Source organism: Gadus chalcogrammus, chromosome 7 (assembly GCF_026213295.1).
Source record: "Gadus chalcogrammus isolate NIFS_2021 chromosome 7, NIFS_Gcha_1.0, whole genome shotgun sequence".
Classification (NCBI taxonomy): domain Eukaryota; kingdom Metazoa; phylum Chordata; class Actinopteri; order Gadiformes; family Gadidae; genus Gadus; species Gadus chalcogrammus.
The window spans coordinates 33,227,083-33,249,664 of record NC_079418.1 but is presented as its reverse complement, the minus strand read 5'-3'; the positions used below and the strand labels follow the sequence as shown (position 1 = coordinate 33,249,664).

The following is a 22,582-nucleotide window of genomic DNA, read 5'->3' as shown; positions in this document are numbered from 1 at the left end:
CAGATGTTATCTGTCAGAGGGGGGGTATCAGAGGGGGGGTATCAGATGTTATCTGTCAGAGGGGGGGTATCAGATGTTATCTGTCAGAGGGGGGGTATCAGAGGTGGTATCAGATGTTATCTGTCAGAGGGGGGGTATCAGATGTTATCTGTCAGATGTTATCTGTCAGAGGGGGGTATCAGATGTTATCTGTCAGAGGGGGGTATCAGATGTTATCTGTCAGAGGGGGGTATCAGATGTTATCTGTCAGAGGGGGGGTATCAGATGTTATCTGTCAGAGGGGGGTATCAGATGTTATCTGTCAGAGGGGGGGTATCAGAGAGGTGGTATCAGATGTTATCTGTCAGAGGGGGGGTATCAGATGTTATCTGTCAGAGGGGGGGTATCAGATGTTATCTGTCAGAGGGGGGGTATCCAGCTGACTGAGGTGGGGGTTGGAGGTCCAGAAGCCCTGCCAGTGGAGCTGTGATGGTAGGCTGTAGCTCGGCCGTCTCAACACCTCACCTCACCTCTGCTGAGGCTGTTTTATGTTAACTAAGAGAGGAGATCTGTCTGTCATGACTAACCACACTTTTTACATTTGTCTAACCTTCACTCAAACTGCTGTTCTAACTGAAACCTGCTGCCATTTTACTGTAGTCAGAACAACCTTTTGTACCATTTCTACTTAATATTAATGATTCAACTCTTAAACTAAAATGTGCCGTTTTACAGTTGAACTGTTATGCAGAGCTACAGGATTAAGATGCATCAACTACATTATTTTGATTATACTATTTAAATCACATGTTATGAATTAAACTACATAAGGTGAAGCATCTGGTGAATCAAGTGACCATGCCTTAAATCCTGTGGGATACTGAATCATCCTTGTACTAAACTTATGCAAAATATTACTTTTCCTTTCACCAAAGAACGTTGTTTCACAGGGATTTGCTCTTTTGCCTGTGTGCACCTTTTTTATTTCCCTCTTGGTTGTATCCAAGACTTTCCGTTGTTTATATTTTTTGTTAAATGCTGAAGTGAAGGACATAATAAATAACAAGTTATTTGCCTTATTTGTGGTTATAGTCACCTGGAATTCGTTTAGGCTGAAATCAACCTGACTGTCGCTGAAGATGCTTTGTTCAAAAGCTCCATGAATGTAATCAACAGTTTGTAAAATATATTACAATTTAAATCACAGACTGCGGCCTTGCTGGTCTTGTCTTAATACCGTGGTCCATAATCCTCTATTGATACACAAAGACGTCTGATTGATGCATTAGATGGCTATTTGATTTAACCACCAAGACCCGCAGGCCCCTTAAGTCACCTCAGGTTCAATTTAGCTGTTGCTGTCAACCACAGGGGACTCGGAGCCACAGAGTTTAACAGGTTTAAGTAGACCGTCACTCTGAGTCGAACAGGTTTAAGTAGACTGTCACTCTGAGTCTAACAGGTTTAAGTAGACTGTCACTCTGAGTCTAACAGGTTAAAGTAGACTCATGTCACTGAGTAACAGGTTAAAGTAGACTCATGTCACTGAGTAACAGGTCAAAGTAGACTCATGTCATGAGGTATGCAGTGATATTGATAGGATTACCCTTTGTGGGATGTCTGCATTATGTTGCTACCTCATCTTTCACCCTGATTGTCATCCGTTCTCATGTCACTTCTCAGCGCTCATATTTGATCTAGAGCTATTCTCTAGACTCCAGACGGACCCAGTGCCTTTAGGGAGGGTACAGTTCTCATAGGTCAGGTTTCAGGAACACTAACCAGTAAAGTAGACTAAAGCCAGTAAAGTGATCCAGGTGCTCAATTCTGAATTATGTATTAGTATGTCCAAAAAGTACGATGAAAATAATGGAAATTAAGTGGATCAAATTAACTCCTTATTCTTGAACTATCATATGCATTACTCTGTTATAGTGCACTTCTAGCCCCTTATTGCCTTCATCAACAGAATAACCAACACTACTGGTGTCAATAAGGGCTCTCCAAGAGGACGTTGCACTATACATCGTAAGCCATCAGCCTGGTCTGTCAGAGGTTCAAGAAGTGGATTTTATCTCCAAACCAGATCAAACAACTGATATTTTGGTAACCGATCTAAACGGAAGAAATTGAAGATCAGGACATACACATGTCGTAGTAGGGCTGCTGCTCGCTGTATCCAGCTGTTTGCACCGTCGTTCTGTTAGTCCACTGCTTTATGTGTTCAACAGCTCTGAGTCTCTTCCATCTCTAGCTGCATGTCGTTCTGCTTCTGGCTTGTTTCAAATGCGTTTTTAACACCTTGGCTAAGGACTTTGTCCCTTCTGTCAAATCAACGAAGTGTAAACCTTCGTAAACCTATTGACATATTATAATATCATAGAAGTGACGCTTACTTCTCTGCCCTGTGTCACACATCTGTGAAAGTGAAAAGAATCCACCTCTGAACGGTCTGCAGTGGTTGTGTGTGATGAAAAACCAGCAGCATAATTCAATCCTTTGTGGTAGGGTCTTCTCGGGCTTATTATAAAATAATTTACATCATGTGTGCGAAGTCTTCTGTTTGGTATTTAGACCTCAAATAAAACGCATTAGGATGGAATATTTATGAAAGTGATTTGTTTGTTAATATTTATATGAATGAGAATACAATTCACCTTTACGTTAATTATATTTAGGCTGCATTATATTAAAAGTCGAATGCATGCATGCAGACACGCATACGTGTTATTGCATGTGCTGACCACTGGTCTGCGCTGTGGAGTCACTGCTCACTTGGCCACGCAATCACGCAACCTGACGCAAAACCCGGAACTAGAATACCCTCGGTGGGTTGGAAAAGATGAACACGTCACACTGATGAGAGGATTAATATGACAAAATGACCATGAACACTTTAAAAATCAACATCAACACATGCAACAGCTAGGATACCTCCCGCTGGGGACATAGAGAGCTTCATCTCAGCTCTGTTCCGTCCTCATCTCAGCTGTGAACCAGCTTCATCTCAGCTGTGTTTCCCTGCAGATCCCAGCCGACCCGAGTCCGACCCCCTGGTGACTGAGCCGACCCGTGTCCGAACCCCTGGGGACTGAGGAGCTGCAGGATGGACGTGGAGGTCGAGACAACAGAAGCGGGGGCTTCGCGGAAGCGGAGAGTCCACGGGATGCTTAAGATGTACTACGGGATGAACGAGGAGGGGAAGGCCGACCAGCCCGACTCCGCGGACCCCTGCGACATCAACGGGCAGCACTTCGACCCGGACGTGTACCTCAATAAGGTAAACCCACAGAGCCTTCGGACCGGAGGTGTACCTCAATATGGCCCACAGAGCATTAAGCAGCTCGGTGTTAACCTCAGTAAGGTAAACAACCAGAGGCTTCGACCCCGAAGTGTACCTCAATAACATAAACAAACAGAGCCTTCAGCCAGGTCAGGGTTAACATCAGAAGGGGACAGAGCCTTCAGACAGGTCAGTTATGGAGATGCTCTGGACAGCCAAGTTCTGATTACGGAGAACGACCCCTCAACCTGAACTTAATCCATGTTCAGTAACTGATCTGACACCTTATGATGCGTCTCTCTAACATTACTGTCAGACGAATGGACTGTATCCGTTAAGTTTCTCCAGGTGAAGGGGTCTGGGTTTGATTACATCGTGAATCATCCTTCCGTACTGCTCTGGTTTGTCTTTATTTATTTTAGTTCATTTATTTGTATCACACTTGAGACGGTCTGACTGTGCGGTCGACTCCCAGCCCAAAGGAACTGGGTTCGATATCCATTGACCACAGACTAACCTGAAGACATGCTAACCCCTACCTGCTCCTGTTGGGGGGTGGACCATGTGTAGTGATGCGTGTGTGAGGGTTCCAGCCCCGGAGGGAGTGTTCTCTGGGGACCATGTGTAGTGATGCGTGTGTGACGTTCCAGCTGGAGGGAGTGTTCTCTGGGACCATGTGTAGTGATGCGTGTGTGACGTTCCAGCTGGAGGGAGTGTTCTCTGGGACCATGTGTAGTGATGCGTGTGTGACGTTCCAGCCCCGGAGGGAGTGTTCTCTGGGGACCATGTGTAGTGATGCGTGTGTGACGTTCCAGCTGGAGGGAGTGTTCTCTGGGACCATGTGTAGTGATGCGTGTGTGACGTTCCAGCCCCGGAGGGAGTGTTCTCTGGGGACCATGTGTAGTGATGCGTGTGTGACGTTCCAGCTGGAGGGAGTGTTCTCTGGGGACCATGTGTAGTGATGCGTGTGTGACGTTCCAGCCCCGGAGGGAGTGTTCTCTGGGGACCATGTGTAGTGATGCGTGTGTGACGTTCCAGCTGGAGGGAGTGTTCTCTGGGGACCATGTGTAGTGATGCGTGTGTGACGTTCCAGCTGGAGGGAGTGTTCTCTGGGGACCATGTGTAGTGATGCGTGTGTGACGTTCCAGCCCCGGAGGGAGTGTTCTCTGGGGACCATGTGTAGTGATGCGTGTGTGACGTTCCAGCTGGAGGGAGTGTTCTCTGGGGACCATGTGTAGTGATGCGTGTGTGAGGGTTCCAGCTGGAGGGAGTGTTCTCTGGGACCATGTGTAGTGATGCGTGTGTGACGTTCCAGCCCCGGAGGGAGTGTTCTCTGGGGACCATGTGTAGTGATGCGTGTGTGACGTTCCAGCTCCGGAGGGAGTGTTCTCTGGGGACCATGTGTAGTGATGCGTGTGTGACGTTCCAGCTGGAGGGAGTGTTCTCTGGGGACCATGTGTAGTGATGCGTGTGTGACGTTCCAGCTGGAGGGAGTGTTCTCTGGGGACCATGTGTAGTGATGCGTGTGTGACGTTCCAGCTCCGGAGGGAGTGTTCTCTGGGACCATGTGTAGTGATGCGTGTGTGACGTTCCAGCTCCGGAGGGAGTGTTCTCTGGGACCATGTGTAGTGATGCGTGTGTGACGTTCCAGCCCCGGAGGGAGTGTTCTCTGGGGACCATGTGTAGTGATGCGTGTGTGACGTTCCAGCTCCGGAGGGAGTGTTCTCTGGGGGAGCTCATGGACCAGGAGGGCTGCATGGTGAAGCAGATCCGCTCGCTGGACAGCGACATGCAGACGCTAGTCTACGAGAACTACAACAAGTTCATCTCGGCCACAGGTCAGCTGGTTACATTTACCTTTACGCTTTTATCCAAAGAGACTTACAGTAAGTACATCTGTCTGATTACAACTAAAGAAAGAGAAACAACACTATCTCTGTGGGTACAGTAAGGATGTTCATAGAACCAAGTGCCAAGCACTAGCCATCGCTAGGTTAACCCGTAGGATAGGATCACACGCTACACAATGCCAAGTATTCTTTTCAAGTGCCAGGACGTAGAACATTCAATAAGAGGGGTGTGGGGAGGGGGGTCTCACTGACTAACCCGGGCCGGGCCGGGCTGGGTTCAGGGTAAACCCTCATGTCAGCAGGCTCACTGTGAGAGCCCCCCCACCCCCACCGGTTCTTCAGGCATCTGATTGGCTGCAGGTCGCTTTGGATAAAACCGTCTGCTAAACAACTGAACACAAAGACACTGATCTTCATAATAAACCCCCGAAACTGAAAAGAAAATCAGAATAATGGCCTCCTAGAATAATGACAGATATATGCTTGGTTCCTTCTCTCAGACACCATCAGGAAGATGAAGAACGACTTCAAGAAGATGGAGGACGAGATGGACTGCCTGACCACCAACATGGCCGCCATCACAGAGTTCAGCGCCTCCATCAGCGGGACTCTGCAGGACCAGCACACCCAGATCACCAAGCTCTCCGGTGGGGCTCCAGGGGGGGCAATAGGACGAGATCTCCCAGAGGTTCTACCCCTCTCTGGGGGGTCGTTATAGCGGCCGGGGCTGCGTCCTCAGATGATACCATCGGAGAAGCGTTCTGTCTGATGTCCATGAGCTATAGCCAGACGGTATTCAATAAGCTGCTGGTGACGGCCTCTACAGAGGTCATCATAACTCACACACGACAGGAAACCCGCGGGCCGTAAAGCCCTGGTTGTAGACCAGCGACAGGTTCTGATGAGTACTGGTCCCTCTGTCCCCAGGGGTCCACTCTCTGTCCCCAGGGGTCCACTCTCTGTCCCCAGGGGTCCACCCTCTGTCCCCAGGGGTCCACCCTCTGTCCCCAGGGGTCCACCCTCTGTCCCGTAGGGGGCCCCACTGTGCTGTGTCTAAAGGCTGTCTCCTGTCCCCTAGGGGTCCACTCCCTCCTGAGGAAGCTGCAGTTCCTGTTCGAGCTCCCGGCGCGGCTCAATAAGTGTGTTGAGCTGCAGGCGTACGGCCAGGCGGTCAGCGCCCACGGGCGCGCCCGCTGCGTGCTGCAGCAGTACAGCCACCTGCCCTCCTTCAGGGGCATCCAGGACGACTGCCTCCTCATCATGGACGGGCTGCGGCTGCAGCTCAGACAGAGGTTCAGGTGGGTCAGGGGGCTGCAGGCTGCCTGGCCCAAGGGCTGAGGCAGAGGTTAAGGAGGATTCATCAGCCTGGGAGGAAGCTGCTTAAAGCAGTACAGATGGACTTCAGTTTGGGGAGCTCAGAGGGAGCAGCTATTACCAGAAATACACCAGAGGTCCCAGCCTTGTGCTCCAGAGGATCATAAAGATCTCTACGCTACGGGCTGTCATTCATTTTCTGCATTCCAATTAGGCCTTTTAATCATCCCAGGATCAGTCAGTAACCCTGATCTACTGCCTCTAACCCTAACCCTAACCCCCCTCCCTCTCCACCCCCTCCCTCTCCCCCTCCCTCCACCCCCTCCCTCTCCACCCCCTCCCTCCCTCCACCCCCTCCCTCTCCACCCCCTCCTCCCCCCTCCCTCTCCACCCCCTCCCTCTCCACCCCCTCCCTCTCCACCCCCTCCCTCCCTCCACCCCCTCCCTCTCCACCCCCTCCTCCCCCCTCCCTCTCCACCCCCTCCCTCTCCACCTCCCTCTCCACCCCCTCCCTCTCCCCCTCCCTCCCCACCTCCCTCCCTCTCCCCCCCTCCCCAGGGACGGGGGCTCCAGTGCCAAGGACCTGTCGGAGTGCGTGGAGCTCCTGCTGCAGCTGGACGAGCCGGCGGAGGAGCTCTGCGACAAGTTCCTGAACCACGCCGGGGCGCGGCTTAACCTGGACCTCACCGGCCTGGAGGCCGAGATCCCCCCGCCGCCGCCGTCGCCCCCCGCCGCCTCCGCCTCCCCCGCGGCCGCCGCCCCCTCCCCCGCGGCCCCCTCCCCCACGGCCGCCCAGACGGACATCCTGGAGTTCATGGACCGCGGCTGCAACGAGTTTGTGAGCAGCCTGTGCCTGGTGGTGACGTCCTACCAGGAGCTGTTCGTGAGCCACGCCCCCGCCGGCGCCCCCGGGGACGTGCCCCGCATGGCCAGCGCCAAGCTGCAGGTGTTCGTGGACGAGCTGGCCGGCCGCTACTTCTCCATCGTGGAGCGCCGCATCCAGGGGGAGCGCGGCGTGGGGGACAACTCGCTGCTGGTGCGGGCGTTGGACCGCTTCCACCGCCGGCTGCAGGCCGTGTCCAAGCTGCTGCCCGGCTCCACCGTGCCGGCGCGCGGCACGCAGATCGTGGTGCGGGCCGCCACGGAGCGCGTGCAGCGCTACCTGGAGGCGCTGAAGAGCTTCTACCTGGACACCCTGACGGACGTGCGGCAGGCGCTGGCGGCCCCGCGGCTCTCGGTGGCGGGGGGCCCCGGGGGGCTGACCCCCGGTGGAGGGCTGCCCGACCTGCTGGCCTCGCTGTCGGCCTCCATCCTCAACCAGATCAAGGCGGTTCTGGCCTCGGTGCACCTGTTCACCGCCAAGGACATCACCTTCTCCAACAAGCCCTACTTCAAGGTGGGGGTCCCGGCTGCATGGGGGGGCGTCGTTATAACGGCCGACCTGTGGGTCCCACCAGGCGGGGGTCCCGCCAGGCGGGGGTCCCACCAGGCGGGGGTCCCACCAGGCGGGGGTTCTCCTGACGGCTCCCGCCAGGCGGGGGTCCCGCCAGGCGGGGGTCCCACCAGGCGGGGGTCCCACCAGGCGGGGGTCCCACCAGGCGGGGGTCCCACCAGGCGGGGGTTCTCCTGACGGCTCCGCTCCTCTCCCCAGGGAGAGTTCTGCAGCCGGGGCGTGCGCGAGGACCTGGTGGTGAGCTTCATCCAGTTCATCTGCCAGTCCTCCCGGGGGTTCTGCGACAGCCCGGGGGACAAGGGCGGGGCCACCCCCCCCGCCCTGCTGCTGCTGCTGTCACGCCTCTGCCTGGACTACGAGACCTCCACCATCTCCCACATCCTCACCCTCACCGACGAGCAGTTCCTGGTCCAGGTGGGTCCTAGACTAGACTACTACTACTGTAGACTAGACCACTGTAGACTAGACTACTACTACTGTACCCTCACCCTGACCGACGAGCAGTTCCTGGTCCAGGGTCACCACTTTAACCAGCTGTAGACTGTAGACTAGACCACTGTAGACTAGACCACTGTAGACTAGACCACTGTAGACTAGACCACTGTAGACTAGACCACTGTAGACTAGACCACTGTAGACTAGACCACTGTAGACTGGACCACTGTAGACTAGACCACTGTAGACTCGACCACTGTAGACTAGACCACTGTAGACTAGACCACTGTAGACTAGACCACTGTAGACTCGACCACTGTAGACTAGACCACTGTAGACTAGACCACTGTAGACTAGACCACAGTAGACTAGACCACAGTAGACTCGACCAATATAGACTCGACCAATATAGACTCGACCACTGTAGACTAGACCACTGTAGACTGGACCACTGTAGACTAGACCACTGTAGACTGGACCACTGTAGACTAGACCACTGTAGACTAGACCACTGTAGACTAGACTATTATTAGACTGTGACCCTGACCTCTGACTCAACCCTGACCTGTGACCCTGACCTTTGACCCTGACCTGTGAGTCTAACCCTGACCTCTGACCCGTCTCTCCTCAGCACCACAGCCCCGTCACCCCGGTCACCGTCCTCTGTGCCGAGGCCCGGGAGGCGGCTCAGAGGCTGCTCAACCACTACGTCAAGGTAGGACCTGGAGCAGGTAGGACCTGGTTCAGGTAGGACCTGGTCCAGGTAGGACCTGGAGCAGGAAGGACCTGTTCCAGACCCCCTAGGACCAGGTCCTACCTGCTCCAGGTAGGACCTGGTCCTCAAAGACCCTCTAGGTCTAGGCAGGTCCTTACAGACCCTCTAGGTCTAGGTAGGACCCTACAGACCCTCTAGGTCCAGGTAGGACCCTTCAGACCCTCTAGGTCCAGGTAGGACCAGGTCCAGGTTGGACCTGGTCCTACCTGGACCTAGAGGGTCTTTAGGGACCTGCCTAGACCTAGAGGGTCTGTGAGGACCAGGTCCTACCTGCTCCAGGTAGGACCTGGTCCTCACAGACCCTCTAGGTCTAGGTAGGTCCCTACAGACCCTCTAGGTCTAGGTAGGACCCTACAGACCCTCTAGGTCCAGGTAGGACCTGGTCCCTACAGACCCTCTAGGTCCAGGTAGGACCCTTCAGACCCTCTAGGTCCTCTCAGAAGCAGAACCTCTAGTGCTGCTGAAGACAGACCTTAACAAACCATTTGAGTTCAGTTCATCATGAGGGCTTTTATCCAAACACATGACTTCAGATTCAGTCTGTACCCTTCAGTCAGGCGCCTTGCTCACGGCAGTATTGTAAAAATTCAATCACAACAAAGTGCACGTTTAAGTTAGTGATCCAACAACCCCCTTTGAATCTGTACCGTCCTGATCCTGATCCCGATCCTGATCCTGATCCTGATCCTGATCCAGGTCCAGGGTTTGATCATCTCCCAGATGCTGAGGAAGAGCGTGGAGACGCGTGATTGGGTGAACACCATCGAGCCGCGCAACGTGCGCGCGGTGATGAAGCGGGTGGTGGAGGACACCACCTCCATCGACGGGCAGGTACCTCCACCAATCACAGCTCTGGCACCAGGTCACGTCTGAAGGGGTCTTCCTTATAACCCACCAATCAACCGCCAGTGGCGGCTCTACATCATGTGGGGCCAGACGGGGCCCCCAGGACTGCGTTACACCCCATTGTTCTTCCTACCCCTCGACGTTTAAGTCCCCTATTCCTCAGTTACCTTTTCATTGTTAAAGATCAACGCCTTACGAAGCGTTTCAGAGACCAGGCCGTCCAGCGCTGACGATGGGTCAATCTGCTCCAGAAAAGTGTATTTTTAAGTCGGCTTTCATATTAAAACCACGCTGCTATCCTTAAATAAACCTCAGCTCAATAAGCATTTGTAAAATATTTCACAGACTAGTTCTTCATATTTGAACCAGTGGGGCGGGACAATGAAACCATGAACCAATGAGAAGCACTGTTTAATGACTCCCCCTCTGTAACGCCTCCTCTGATTGGCCGGGGGCTGCAGGTGGGCCTGCTGTACGAGGAGGGGGTGAGGAAGGCCCACAGCAGCGACTCCAGCAAGAGGACCTTCTCCGTGTACAGCAGCTCGCGCCCGCAGCCGCGCTACGCCGCCAGCTACACCCCCAGGTACACCCCAGCTACACCCCCAGCTACACCCCAGCTACACCCCCAGGTACACCCCAGCTACACCCCCAGGTACACCCCAGCTCCACCCCCAGGTACACCCCAGCTACACCCCCAGGTACACCCCCAGGTACACCCCAGCTACACCCCCAGGTACACCCCAGCTACACCCCCAGCTCCACCCCCAGCTACACCCCCAGCTCCACCCCCAGCTCCACCCCCAGGTACACCCCAGCTACACCCCCAGCTACACCCCCAGGTACACCCCAGCTACACCCCCAGGTACACCCCCAGGTACACCCCCAGCTACACCCCCAGCTACACCCCCAGGTACACCCCCAGCTACACCCCCAGGTACACCCCAGCTACACCCCCAGGTACACCCCCAGGTACACCCCAGCTACACCCCCAGGTACACCCCCAGCTACACCCCCAGGTACACCCCCAGCTCCACCCCCAGGTACACCCCCAGCTCCACCCCCAGGTATACCCCCAGCTCCACCCCCAGGTACTGTACACCCCCAGGTACACCCCCAGGTACTGTACACCCCCAGGTACTGTACACCCCCAGCTCCACCCCCAGCTCCACCCCAGCTACACCCCCAGCTCCATCCCCAGGTACTGTACACCCCCAGGTATTGTACACCCCCAGCTCCACCCCCAGCTCCACCCCCAGCTCCACCCCCAGCTCCACCCCCAGCTCCACCCCCAGCTCCAACCCCAGCTCCACCCCCAGCTACACCCCCAGGTACTCACCTCTATTAGTCCGGCCCTCACACCATATCACAAGGGCCCCGGCCTGGGAACCCAGGCCGGTCTACTGGGAGCTGGTCTGTGGTCCCAGTCCGTTCTACTGGTCTGTGGTCCCAGTCCCTTCTACTGGGAGCTGGTCTGTGGTCCCAGGCCGGTCTACTGGGAGCTGGTCTGTGGTCCCAGTCCTGATGCACCATAGCGTTGGACTGGACGTCTGCAGCTAAAGCAAAGCTGGTTTAAAGCAGAGCTGGTTTAAAGCGGAGCTGGTTTGAGCAGAGCTGGTTTAAAGCAGAGTTGGTTTAATGCAGAGCTGGTTTAAAGCGGAGCTGGTTTGAAGCAGAGCTGGTTAAAGCAGAGCTGGTTTAAAGCAGAGCTGGTTTACAGCAGAGCTGGTTTAAGCAGAGCTGGTTTAAGCAGAGCTGGTTTGAAGCAGAGCTGGTTTGCAGCAGAGCTGGTTTAAGCAGAGCTGGTTTAAGCAGAGCTGGTTTGAACCGTCCCTCTGCTCATGTTGTTTGTATTTGATTCTAACCAATGAAACTCAGCGTAGCTCACCCAGAGCAGCTGTAACCGTAGCCCAATGAGAGGCCTTCTGTCGGGGGGCGGGGTTACAGCTCTGCTCTCTGATTGGTCCTCAGCGCTCCGATGGACACCAACCTGCTGAGCAACATCCACAAGCTGTTCTCCGAGAGGATCGACATCTTCAGCTCCGTGGAGTTCAACAAGGTGAGGCCGATGAGGGCGCCCTTCCACTAGGGGCACCACTGGGGGCCCCTGCCACTAGGGGCACCCTACCACTAGGGGGCCCCTGCCACTAGGGGCACCCTACCACTAGGGGGCCCCTGCCACTAGGGGCACCCTACCACTAGGGGCACCACTGGGGGGCCCCTGCCACTAGGGGCACCACTGGGGGCACCCTACCACTAGGGGCACCACTAGGGGGCCCCTGCCACTAGGGGGCCCCTTCCACTAGGGGCACCACTAGGGGGCCCCTGCCACTAGGGGCACCCTACCACTAGGGGGCCCCTGCCACTAGGGGCACCCTGCCACTAGGGGCACCCTGCCACTAGGGGCACCCTACCACTAGGGGGCCCCTGCCACTAGGGGGCCCCTGCCACTAGGGGCACCCTACCACTAGGGGGCCCCTGCCACTAGGGGCACCCTCCCACTAGGGGCACCACTGGGGGCCCCTCCCACTAGGGGCACCACTGGGGGCCCCTGCCACTAGGGGCACCCTGCCACTAGGGGCACCACTGGGGGCCCCTGCCACTAGGGGCACCACTGGGGGCCCCTGCCACTAGGGGCACCACTGGGGGGCCCCTGCCACTAGGGGCACCACTGGGGGGCCCCTGCCAAGGCCCGTTTGAGGAGGAGGGGAGAGTCTACTGTCCTGACTTGTGCTGTCAGCCACATCTGGGGTTCTTTAGATAAGATGTATTCTATAATATGGTAAAGTACATTTAATCCTATTTACCACATGCATCTCGCCATGTTAAGAACAGAAATAAGGAAGGTGAGTCTCTACAGGGAAAGAGGGAAACATCTCCATCGTGGTCACCTCTGCCTCCTCCCCTCCTCTCCTCCTCTCGTCCCTCTCTGCCCCCCCCCCCCCCCCCAGGTGTCTGTGATGACGGGCATCATAAAGATCAGTCTGAAGACGTTCCTGGAGTGCGTGCGGCTGCGGACGTTCGGCCGCTTCGGCCTGCAGCAGGTGCAGGTGGACTGCCACTACCTGCAGATGTACCTGTGGCGCTTCGTGTCCGACGAGAACCTCGCCCACTTCCTGTTGGACGAGATCGTGGGAAGCACCGCCCACCGCTGCCTGGACCCCGCCCCCATGGAGCAGAGCGTCATCGAGGTCATCTGTGAGCGGGGGTGAAGGGGTCACAGGGGGGAGGGGTGAGGGGTTGAGGATTGAGTGGGGGGGTGAGGTAAAGACAAGAGGGCTGAGGTTATGAGGGGTGAGGGGGTGAGAGGGTGAGGGGTTGAGGATTGAGTGGGGGGGTGAGGTAAAGACAAGAGGGCTGAGGTTATGAGGGGTGAGGGGGTGAGGGGTTGAGGAGGGAGTGAGGGGGTGAGGTAAAGACAAGAGGGCTGAGGTTATGAGGGGTGAGAGGGTGAGGGGTGGGGGATGAGGAGGGAGTGAGGGGGTGAGGTAAAGACAAGAGGGCTGAGGTTATGAGGGGTGAGAGGGTGAGAGGGTGGGGGATGAGGAGGGAGTGAGGGGGTGAGGTAAAGACAAGAGGGCTGAGGTTATGAGGGGTGAGAGGGGGCTGTTTGTCCACATGAATCACTGAATCACTAAATGATTAACTTCTTACCTGCTAGATAAAAAAAGGCAGACTCTGTGGACCCATGACAGATATCACCATGACTACGCTTTACTAAGGGGAACTGAGCTGACTGTTTGAATCAACACTATATACATTAAACGTATGATTATCGTTTTTGACGTTGATGTGACCCACATGACTTTATTATCCTCTGGCGTGTCCTGATGCTAGCGGGAAAGTTGATTGTTCAAAGTACTTACTGAAGTGTAAAATAAAAATCTAAGATATGACAAACATATTAACATTGCTGCATCTGTTTTAATCTACCTGTTCTTTAAACTCACAGCCCCTACCAGCTCAGAACCCCGCGGCCACAAGGGGGCGCTGGACTGCATATTCTCTGAAACGCTTCGTAACGCGTTGATCTTTAATAATGAGAACATGTTACTGAAGTATAGTGAACTTTAATGTCGAGGGGTCGAAAGAACAATAGGGTGTAATGTAGTCCTAGGGGGCCCCGTCTGGCCCCAAATCCAAATGATGTAGAGCCGCCACTGGCTGTTGGTTGTGGGGCTATAAGGAAGACTCCTTCAGACCTGACCTGTTGTTTGACATAACGTTCTTTAGTCGTGACTATGAGAAGAATATTAACATAATGAGGAATACAACTCCATCTAAGAGCTTAAGAGATAAGAGATATGGGTTAGCATTTGTTTTTGGTAGTTATTTATTTGTTCTATTTCTCCATAAACTGATTTGATAAATCGAGCAAAACTAAATAATCGAGCAGTGGACTCTGAGCTTTCTTTCAGAATGGATCAGGATGATTATTATCAGAAGTTATACTTTCCTATGCTGCACATTACTCATGAAGGACAACGGTGGGATAGTTGGTTTTTTTTCAGAGTATTTCTTTGGTAAAAAAAAAAAGTTTCTGAAGTTGATTGATCCACAAGCCACGTATAATTCAGTTTATAACATCACTCACTTAACAAAGTTCAGTCATTCTACTTTCTGGGTGTTTCCCCCCCGCCGGCTCCGCCCTGCCTCCACCAGCACAGGCATGCGATTGGTCGATGAAATCAAGCTCCTCCCTCTTCAGATTGCCATCCAGGGTTTCGATTGGCCCTGTGAGACTTCACCCGAAGAGGACATATTCTAGGGGCGTGTTCTCGATGCTCAGCAAAACATCAGACATCCATTCACCGCAGCTCCTAAGGTGTTCACCTGCGCACTGTACCGGTAAGACTTCCCTCTCACTTCTTAACGCCTTCATATGATGATTAAATATATACATATACATATAGGATAAAAGCGATGTCATGGGAAGGGAATACCGCGTTCATGAATGATGTGGGGTTGATGTAACATAGCTGTTAGGAGGTCGATCTGTGATCTAGAAGATACTTCCTCTGTCTGCTGAAGTGTCTTGAGATGGTCCAGAGTCATGTGGACCGGGTGGGACCGGGGGGTGAAGCAGCCTTCTTCTGCATCACTACATCTGGTACGGGGAGCAGTGCGCCTGCGCAGTGCTCCACACCTGAAGTTTACAGTTCTCCTGCCTAACGATTCAAGTCACTATTAGCACTATTAACATTGAGCTTCTACAATACCGAGTATTTTATTTTATATAAGCCTTGCTTGAGTTTAACCTGTTAAGTGATTTCTATCATGGTTATTGTGACGATATTCTTTGTAGTAACCATTTTTGTAGTAACACCCCCATTCATTAATTCACTCACTCATTCATTTCCAGGACGTTGAACATGAAGCAGTCGACGAAGCGGAGGTCTTCTCCGACCACCGAGAGGGAGTTCGGAGGAACCCTCGGTAAGCCAGCATCAATAATATCACCCCACCAGGTCACTGATCTCAGAGTCTGGAAGCTCGTCTTACTGTAAAACGGGACAGTGCGCCCCCTCTGGGGAACCAGGCGCTTACACCCGACCTCCACGATGGGCTGAAGAGTGTCCGATGACGTCTCTCTAAATGATTTGTTTTATCGTGTTCAGTGAGGGGCCTCCATATGTTTTTCAAGTTGTTCACGTGTATACGTTTCTGTTCTCTACAATATAGGGCTATCACTTTTGTGAAAAATCAAGTTCGAACCGATATCGAATATATAAAGCGATGTATTAGAATATATTCGAATATCTACGAGGTCATGTCCTCTTCGAGAAAAACTTTGTTTGAAAAGTTTTGAAAATCAGCTTAATCACTATCAAGTGCCCCTATGTGCATATCACAAGCTTTGCGGAATCAGAACTGCCCAGCACAAACGATGACAGAAGACAGCGGCAGCAGGAGTACTAAGGCCTATAGCATGTCTGCAATAATTCATTGATTAATGAATGAACACCAGTCTATCAACTTGATGTGGATCAGGTGCGGCTCTCTTTGTATTCAGGATGTTACCTGCGGTGGACGTCACGTTCGAGGGGCACAGGCGTGCCTGGCACACATGGGTAGAAGAGAGAAGCGGGTAGTGTTGAGACAGAAGTGGGTATTTGTTCAGCCCGTGTCTCTCCGCCGGTGCAGCGTGTTGCTGTCTGCCGGGATGACTTGGGGTCGCGGTCTTCCGCTCAGGCGGGCTGCTCTGTGTGTTATCCGTTCTCTAAACAGGATATATTATTATTGCTTGATTAGAGCGCCTGCGAATGGATGAGATGGCAAACAATAAAATGAAACCAAATGGTCGAATCATTCACTGTGAAATAATGTGCTACACAACATGGCACTTTAAAAAGTAAAGCCCTGATCTGACCGCAGGCCTGCAGACGGTCCCTGAAGCAGCAACAGAGCAGTACTCACCGATGTAGGCCTCAGACAGAACCAGTAGAGCAGTAGGCCTACTCACTGATGTAGCCTACAGACAGAACCAACAGAGCTAGCTATAACTCCAGAAATATCTCCTTAGAATAGAAATAAAAATAAATTCTCTATATTTAATCCCGTCACTCCATACTGTCCACGGACGGCGTGACTGCATGGAATAAAGCATCCGTCCAACATGTGTCAATAACATCATATTTTTATGTGACACTGTAAACACCTGTAATCCTTAGCCCAAGTGAAGGAGTTCAAGTACCTCGGGGTCTTGTTCGCGAGTGAGGGTACAGAACCAACAGAGCAGTACTCACCGATGTAGGCCTACAGACAGAACCAGTAGAGCAGTCCTCACCGATGTAGGCCTCAGACAGAACCAGTAGAGCAGTACTCACCGATGTAGGCCTCCGTCAGAACCAATAGAGCAGTACACACACCGATGTAGGCCTCAGACAGAACCAGTAGAGCAGTACTCACCGATGTAGGCCTCAGACAGAACCAACAGAGCAGTACTCACTGATGTAGGCCTACAGACAGAACCAACAGAGCAGCACTCACCGATGTAGGCCTCAGACAGAACCAACAGAGCAGCACTCACCGATGTAGGCCTCAGACAGAACCAACAGAGCAGCACTCACCGATGTAGGCCTACAGACAGAACCAACAGAGCAGTACTCACCGATGTAGGCCTCAGACAGAACCAACAGAGCAGCACTCACCGATGTAGGCCTACAGACAGAACCAACAGAGCAGCACTCACTGATGTAGGCCTCAGACAGAACCAACAGAGCAGCACTCACCGATGTAGCCTACAGGGCTGGGTTCCATCAGACCTATTTCAGGAACAAAGCGGAGCAGATGAAGTCAGCGAGCCGTGACTGTTGTGTTTCTGAGTGAGCAGCTCTGATGCTGTTTACTGTCGCTCATGAATAATGGAACAGTCCCAACACAGCGGGCCCCAAGTGGAGCGTGGGATTCCCACCGAGTTGGTTGCCTGGCAACAGCAGGTTGCTAGTTTGGTCGGCTTGGCTCTCCCTGGCTGAAGAGTTGAGGGTTCTTTGAGCAAGGCACTAAGGCACCTCACCTGTGCCCGCTGGCAGCAGGCTGAGGCCCTTGTGTCTCTAGGTCCAGTTCTCTGGTCCAATGGTCTGTTATGCCCAGTAACCATGGTCCCTGTCTCCTAGGGGCCAGCTGTATCCCTGTCCTCTCATTGGTCCCCAGTAACCATGGTTCCTGTCTCCTAGGGGCCAGCTGAATCCCTGTCCTCTCATTGGTCCCCAGTAACCATGGTTCCTGTCTCCTCGGGGCCAGCTGTATCCCTGTCCTCTCATTGGTCCCCAGTAACCATGGTTCCTGTCTCCTAGGGGCCAGCTCTATCCCTGTCCTCTCATTGGTCCACAGTAACCATGGTTCCTGTCTCCTAGGGGCCAGCTGTATCCCTGTCCTGTCATTGGTCCCCAGTAACCATGGTTCCTGTCTCCTAGGGGCCAGCTGTATCCCTGTCCTCTCATTGGTCCCCAGTAACCATGGTTCCTGTCTCCTAGGGGCCAGCTGTATCCCTGTCCTCTCATTGGTCCCCAGTAACCATGGTTCCTGTCTCCTAGGGGCCAGCTGTATCCCTGTCCTCTCATTGGTCCCCAGTAACCATGGTTCCTGTCTCCTAGGGGCCAGCTGTATCCCTGTCCTCTCATTGGTCCCCAGTAACCATGGTTCCTGTCTCCTAGGGGCCAGCTGTATCCCTGTCCTGTCATTGGTCCCCAGTAACCATGGTTCCTGTCTCCTAGGGGCCAGCTGTATCCCTGTCCTCTCATTGGTCCCCAGTAACCATGGTTCCTGTCTCCTAGGGGCCAGCTGTATCCCTGTCCTCTCATTGGTCCCCAGTAACCATGGTTCCTGTCTCCTAGGGGCCAGCTGTATCCCTGTCCTCTCATTGGTCCCCAGTAACCATGGTTCCTGTCTCCTAGGGGCCAGCTGTATCCCGGTGTTGCTGCCCCTGCTGGTGCTGTTCCTGCTCAGCGTCAGCCGGTCCCCGGGGGCCAGCCTGCTGCAGTGGCCCCCCCAGCTCCCCCCCACCTCCGCTCTCTGGGACCCCCTGGCCCCCCCCCTGCTGCTGGGCTGGTTCACCCTCCACGCCTTCCTCTACCTGCTGCCCCTGGGCAAGGCACGTGGCCGTCTGTCTGTCTGTCTGTCTGTCTGTCTGTCTGTCTGCCTGTCTGCCTGTCTGTCTGTCTGTCTGTCTGTCTGTCTGTCTGTCTGTCTGTCTGTCTGTCTGTCTGTCCATCCTACTGTCTGTCTGTCTGTCTGTCTGTCTGTCTGTCTGTCTGTCTGTCTGTCTGTCTATCCTACTGTCTGTCTGTCTGTCTGTCTGTCTGTCTGTCTGTCTGTCTGTCTGTCTGTCTGTCTGTCTGTCTGTCTGTCTGTCTGTCTGTCTGTCTGTCTGTCCGTCTGTCCTACTGTCTGTCTGTCTGTCTGTCTGTCTGTCCGTCTGTCCGTCCTACTGTCTGTCTGTCTGTCTGTCCATCCTACCGTCTGTCTGTCTAGTGAACGTTGTTCTAGTTCTCCCATGTTCCCCATGAGGAGGGTGGCTGACTGTTGGCTGACTGTTGGACGACTGTTGGCTGACTGTTGGCTGACTGTTGGCTGACTGTTGGCTGACTGTTTGTGTGCAGGTGTCTGAGGGGCTGGTGCTGAAGAACGGAACGCGCCTCAAATACCCCATCAACGGTACGTGGTGCTTAGTGTTTACTGGTTTGTGTGTGTGTTAGTGTTTACTGGGTTGTGTGTGTGTAAGTCTGCAGTGGTTTGTGTGTGTTTTAGTGGCTTGTGTGTGTGTGTGTGTTAGTGTTTGTGTGTGTGTTAGTGCTTAGTGGTTTGTGTGTGTGTTAGTGTTTAGTAGTTTGTGTGTGTGTTAGTGGTTTGTGTTTGTGTGTTAGTTTTAAGTGTTAGTGTTTTGTGGTTTGTGTGTGAGTGTGTTAGTGTTAACCATAGTGTTTTAGTGTGTGGTGAGTTGTGTGTGTCTGAGTGTGTGTGTTAGTGCTAGTGAATGGTGAGTTGTGTGTGTGTGTGTTTGTGTATAGTGAGTTGTGTGTGTGTGTGTGTGTGTGTGTTTGTGTATAGTGAGCTGTGTGTGTGTGTGTGTTTGTGTATAGTGAGCTGTGTGTGTGTGTGTGTTTGTGTATAGTGAGCTGTGTGTGTGTGTGTGTGTGTTTGTGTATAGTGAGCTGTGTGTGTGTGTTTGTTTGTGTATGGTGAGTTGTGTGTGTGTGTGTGTTTGTGTATAGTGAGTTGTGTGTGTGTGTTTGTGTATAGTGAGCTGTGTGTGTGTGTGTGTGTGTTTGTGTATAGTGAGCTGTGTGTGTGTGTGTGTTTGTGTATAGTGAGCTGTGTGTGTGTGTGTGTGTGTGTGTGTGTGTGTTTGTGTATAGTGAGCTGTGTGTGTGTGTGTGTTTGTGTATAGTGAGCTGTGTGTGTGTGTGTGTTTGTGTATAGTGAGCTGTGTGTGTGTGTGTGTGTGTTTGTGTATAGTGAGCTGTGTGTGAGTGTGTGTGTTTGTGTATAGTGAGTTGTGTGTGTGTGTTTGTGTATAGTGAGCTGTGTGTGTGTGTGTGTTTGTGTATAGTGAGCTGTGTGTGTGTGTGTGTGTGTGTTTGTGTATAGTGAGCTGTGTGTGTGTGTGGGTTTATGTATGGTGAGTTGTGTGTGTGTGTGTGTATAGTGAGCTGTGTGTGTGTGTGTGTTTGTGTATGGTGAGTTGTGTGTGTGTGTGTGTTTGTGTATGGTGAGTTGTGTGTGTGTGTGTGTGTTTGTGTATGGTGAGTTGTGTGTGAGGGTTTTACGGGCCTGTTTGTGAGGAGCACTCCTGTGCTTCCAGGCTGTTTTTTCCTCACCCAGAAGGTTTGATAATCAGCCGTTCATGGAGAAGTTCTCTGGATGTTTTAGTCGTCACAAAAACAGAATAAGGAATGTGAGATTTCGCACAATAGAAGCACGTTTTAATGCCAGCTGTTTGTCCCTTTTGTACTGTGTGTACTATAGAACAACTAGGATGACCTTATAATAATGGCTCTGCAGTGAATGCTAAAGTCTCTCTTCAATAGAAGGCCCGATATCTTTGTCCAGATATCCATGTGTTACCTTTCTGTTACCTTAACACGACAGTCTCATACTTCATCACCTTTCTCTTCTTCTGTCTCCTCCTCCATCACCTTCACCTCCATCTCCCCTTCCCTCCTCCTCCTCCTCCCCCCTCTCCCCTCCCCTGCTCCTCCTCCCCCCTCTCCCCTCCCCTCCTCCTCCTCCTCCCCCCTCTCCCCTCCCCTCCTCCTCCCTCTCCCCTCCCCTGCTCCTCCTCCTCCTCCCCCCTCACCTCCTCCCCCCTCTCCTCCTCCCCTGCTCCTCCCCCTCCCCCCTCACCCCTCCTCCCTCTCCCCTCCCCTGCTCCTCCTCCCCCTTCCCCCTCACCTCCTCCCTCTCCCCTCCCCTCTCCTCCTCCAGGCTTCCATGCGCTGGTCATCAGTGTGGGGCTGCTGCTGCTGCTGCTGTGGCTGGGCTTCCCGCTGGGCTCTCTGTTTGACCTCCTGCTGCCCCTGGCCGTCTGCGCCACGGGGCTCTCCTTCCTCCTGTCCTTCTACCTCTACATCAGCTCCTTCTGGGCCCCGCCCCACGCCCTGGCCCCCGGCGGGAACACGGGTCAGTACCGAATGTCAACCCTTAACTTAACCCTAACATCCCTTAACTTTACCCCACCAACCCTCAACTTTACACTAACAACCCTTAACTTTACCCTAGCAACCCTTAACTTTACCCTAGCAACCCTTAACTTTACCCTAGCAACCCTTAACTTTACCCTAGCAACCCATAACTTAACCTTAGCAACCCATAACTTAACCTTAGCAAACCTTAACTTTACCCTAGCAACCCTTAACTTTACCCTAGCAACCCATAACTTAACCCTAGCAACCCTTAACTTTACCCTAGCAACCCTTAACTTTACCCTAACAACCCTTACCTTTACCCTAACAACCTTAACTTTACCCTAGCAACCCATAACTTTACCCTAGCAACCCATAACTTAACCCTAGCAACCCTTAATTTTACCCTAGCAACCCTTAACTTTACCCTAGCAACCCTTAACCTGAGCCCCTCTGCCCCCTGTAGGTAACCCGCTGTATGACTTCTTCATCGGGCGGGAGCTCAACCCTCGCATCGGGAACTTTGACCTCAAGTATTTCTGTGAGCTGAGGCCGGGTCTGATTGGCTGGGTGAGTTCACAGGAAATGACCTCAACCTGAACCGTAAGCACTTCAGCTGATTGTCTGGGCAAGTTCACAGGAAATGACCTCAACCCGAACCATAAGCATTTCGGCTGGACAAAGAAATGGATATGTTGAACAATTTTACAACAAAGACCGGGGCCATTTTGATCAGGATCAACCTGGGCTGTGTCTCAATTCAGGGGACGCATCCTTCGAAGGGTGCATTCGAAGGCCAATTGAGTCACTGTCAAGGCTGTCCCATTTCGAAGGCTCCTTCAAATGCGGCCGACAAATGCAGCCTTCTTTTCTCGGATTTGAGGGTCCTGCGGCTGCATCCTTCACGGTCCAACGTATCCCAAGATTCATTGCGAATGGGATTTTTTTTTTCAGAAATGGCGTTTGAGAAAGCAGCAAATTGCGTATTTAATGGAAAAACTATGTAAAAACATTTATTATATTAAAATTAAGTTGGGACTATTTAAAATTTGTAACTTTATTGTCAAAGTTCAATGACATTAACACGAGGCACGAGCCATATAACGTTCAACTATTAAAGTTATATTATTATATAAGGAATCCATATTTCTCCTCCGCCGTCTGGTTTGAACCGCAGCCGTCAGGGTTGCTAGGTGACAGGAGCGGCGCGTCGTCACGCGAGGTAAAGGGTGTCAACGGCTCGTTACCAAACTTAAAATGCTCCGTAGGCCAGACCGTCTCATTTAAAAACGTTCGTTCGGCCTTCGGTCCGGCCTTCACGGTCTAGGAAGGCCACGCCTTCATAGACCGCGTCCTTCGAAGGATGCGTCCCCTGAATTGAGACACAGCCAGGGTGTCATATGTGGAATAGACATGAGCTGTAGTTGTATTTCATACCATCAGGGGGCGCTGCTTAGCAGCTAACACAAGCCAGAGCACAACGACTGGATGAAGTGGAGAATGGGCCATAGACAGTCTGGATGTGAC

At 52.9% G+C, this 22,582-nt stretch overlaps 2 protein-coding genes across 2 annotated transcripts in view; both read left to right on the top strand.

Annotated features, from left to right (window-relative positions):
* The first annotated feature begins 392 nt into the window (after positions 1-392).
* vps51 (VPS51 subunit of GARP complex) lies at positions 393-13,144 on the top strand. Its single transcript, XM_056594453.1, has 12 exons — positions 393-2,807; positions 3,007-3,259; positions 4,971-5,100; positions 5,613-5,759; positions 6,191-6,410; positions 6,985-7,822; positions 8,078-8,293; positions 8,946-9,029; positions 9,786-9,920; positions 10,397-10,518; positions 11,904-11,991; positions 12,884-13,144. Exons 2-12 carry the CDS (start codon positions 3,086-3,088, stop codon positions 13,142-13,144), a joined length of 2,415 nt encoding a protein of 804 aa, XP_056450428.1. The 5' UTR covers positions 393-2,807; positions 3,007-3,085.
* A 1,568-nt stretch (positions 13,145-14,712) lies between these two features.
* Positions 14,713-22,582, top strand: part of tm7sf2 (transmembrane 7 superfamily member 2) — a 13,515-nt gene continuing 5,645 nt past the window's right edge. The window contains exons 1-6 of the mRNA XM_056595678.1: positions 14,713-14,780; positions 15,295-15,368; positions 18,329-18,525; positions 19,034-19,088; positions 20,859-21,053; positions 21,522-21,625. Coding sequence (XP_056451653.1) covers positions 15,305-15,368; positions 18,329-18,525; positions 19,034-19,088; positions 20,859-21,053; positions 21,522-21,625 — 615 coding nt within the window. The 5' untranslated portion in view covers positions 14,713-14,780; positions 15,295-15,304. The remainder of the gene's footprint in view (positions 14,781-15,294; positions 15,369-18,328; positions 18,526-19,033; positions 19,089-20,858; positions 21,054-21,521; positions 21,626-22,582) is intronic.

Bases quoted from the DNA above. Each gene is read 5' to 3' on its own strand.
- vps51 (XM_056594453.1), top strand. From the start codon at position 3,086: ATGGACGTGGAGGTCGAGACAACAGAAGCGGGGGCTTCGCGGAAGCGG. The intron at 7,823-8,077 runs GTGGGGGTCCCG...TCCTCTCCCCAG, and splicing joins CCAACAAGCCCTACTTCAAG to GGAGAGTTCTGCAGCCGGGG. The intron at 11,992-12,883 runs GTGAGGCCGATG...CCCCCCCCCCAG, and splicing joins GCTCCGTGGAGTTCAACAAG to GTGTCTGTGATGACGGGCAT.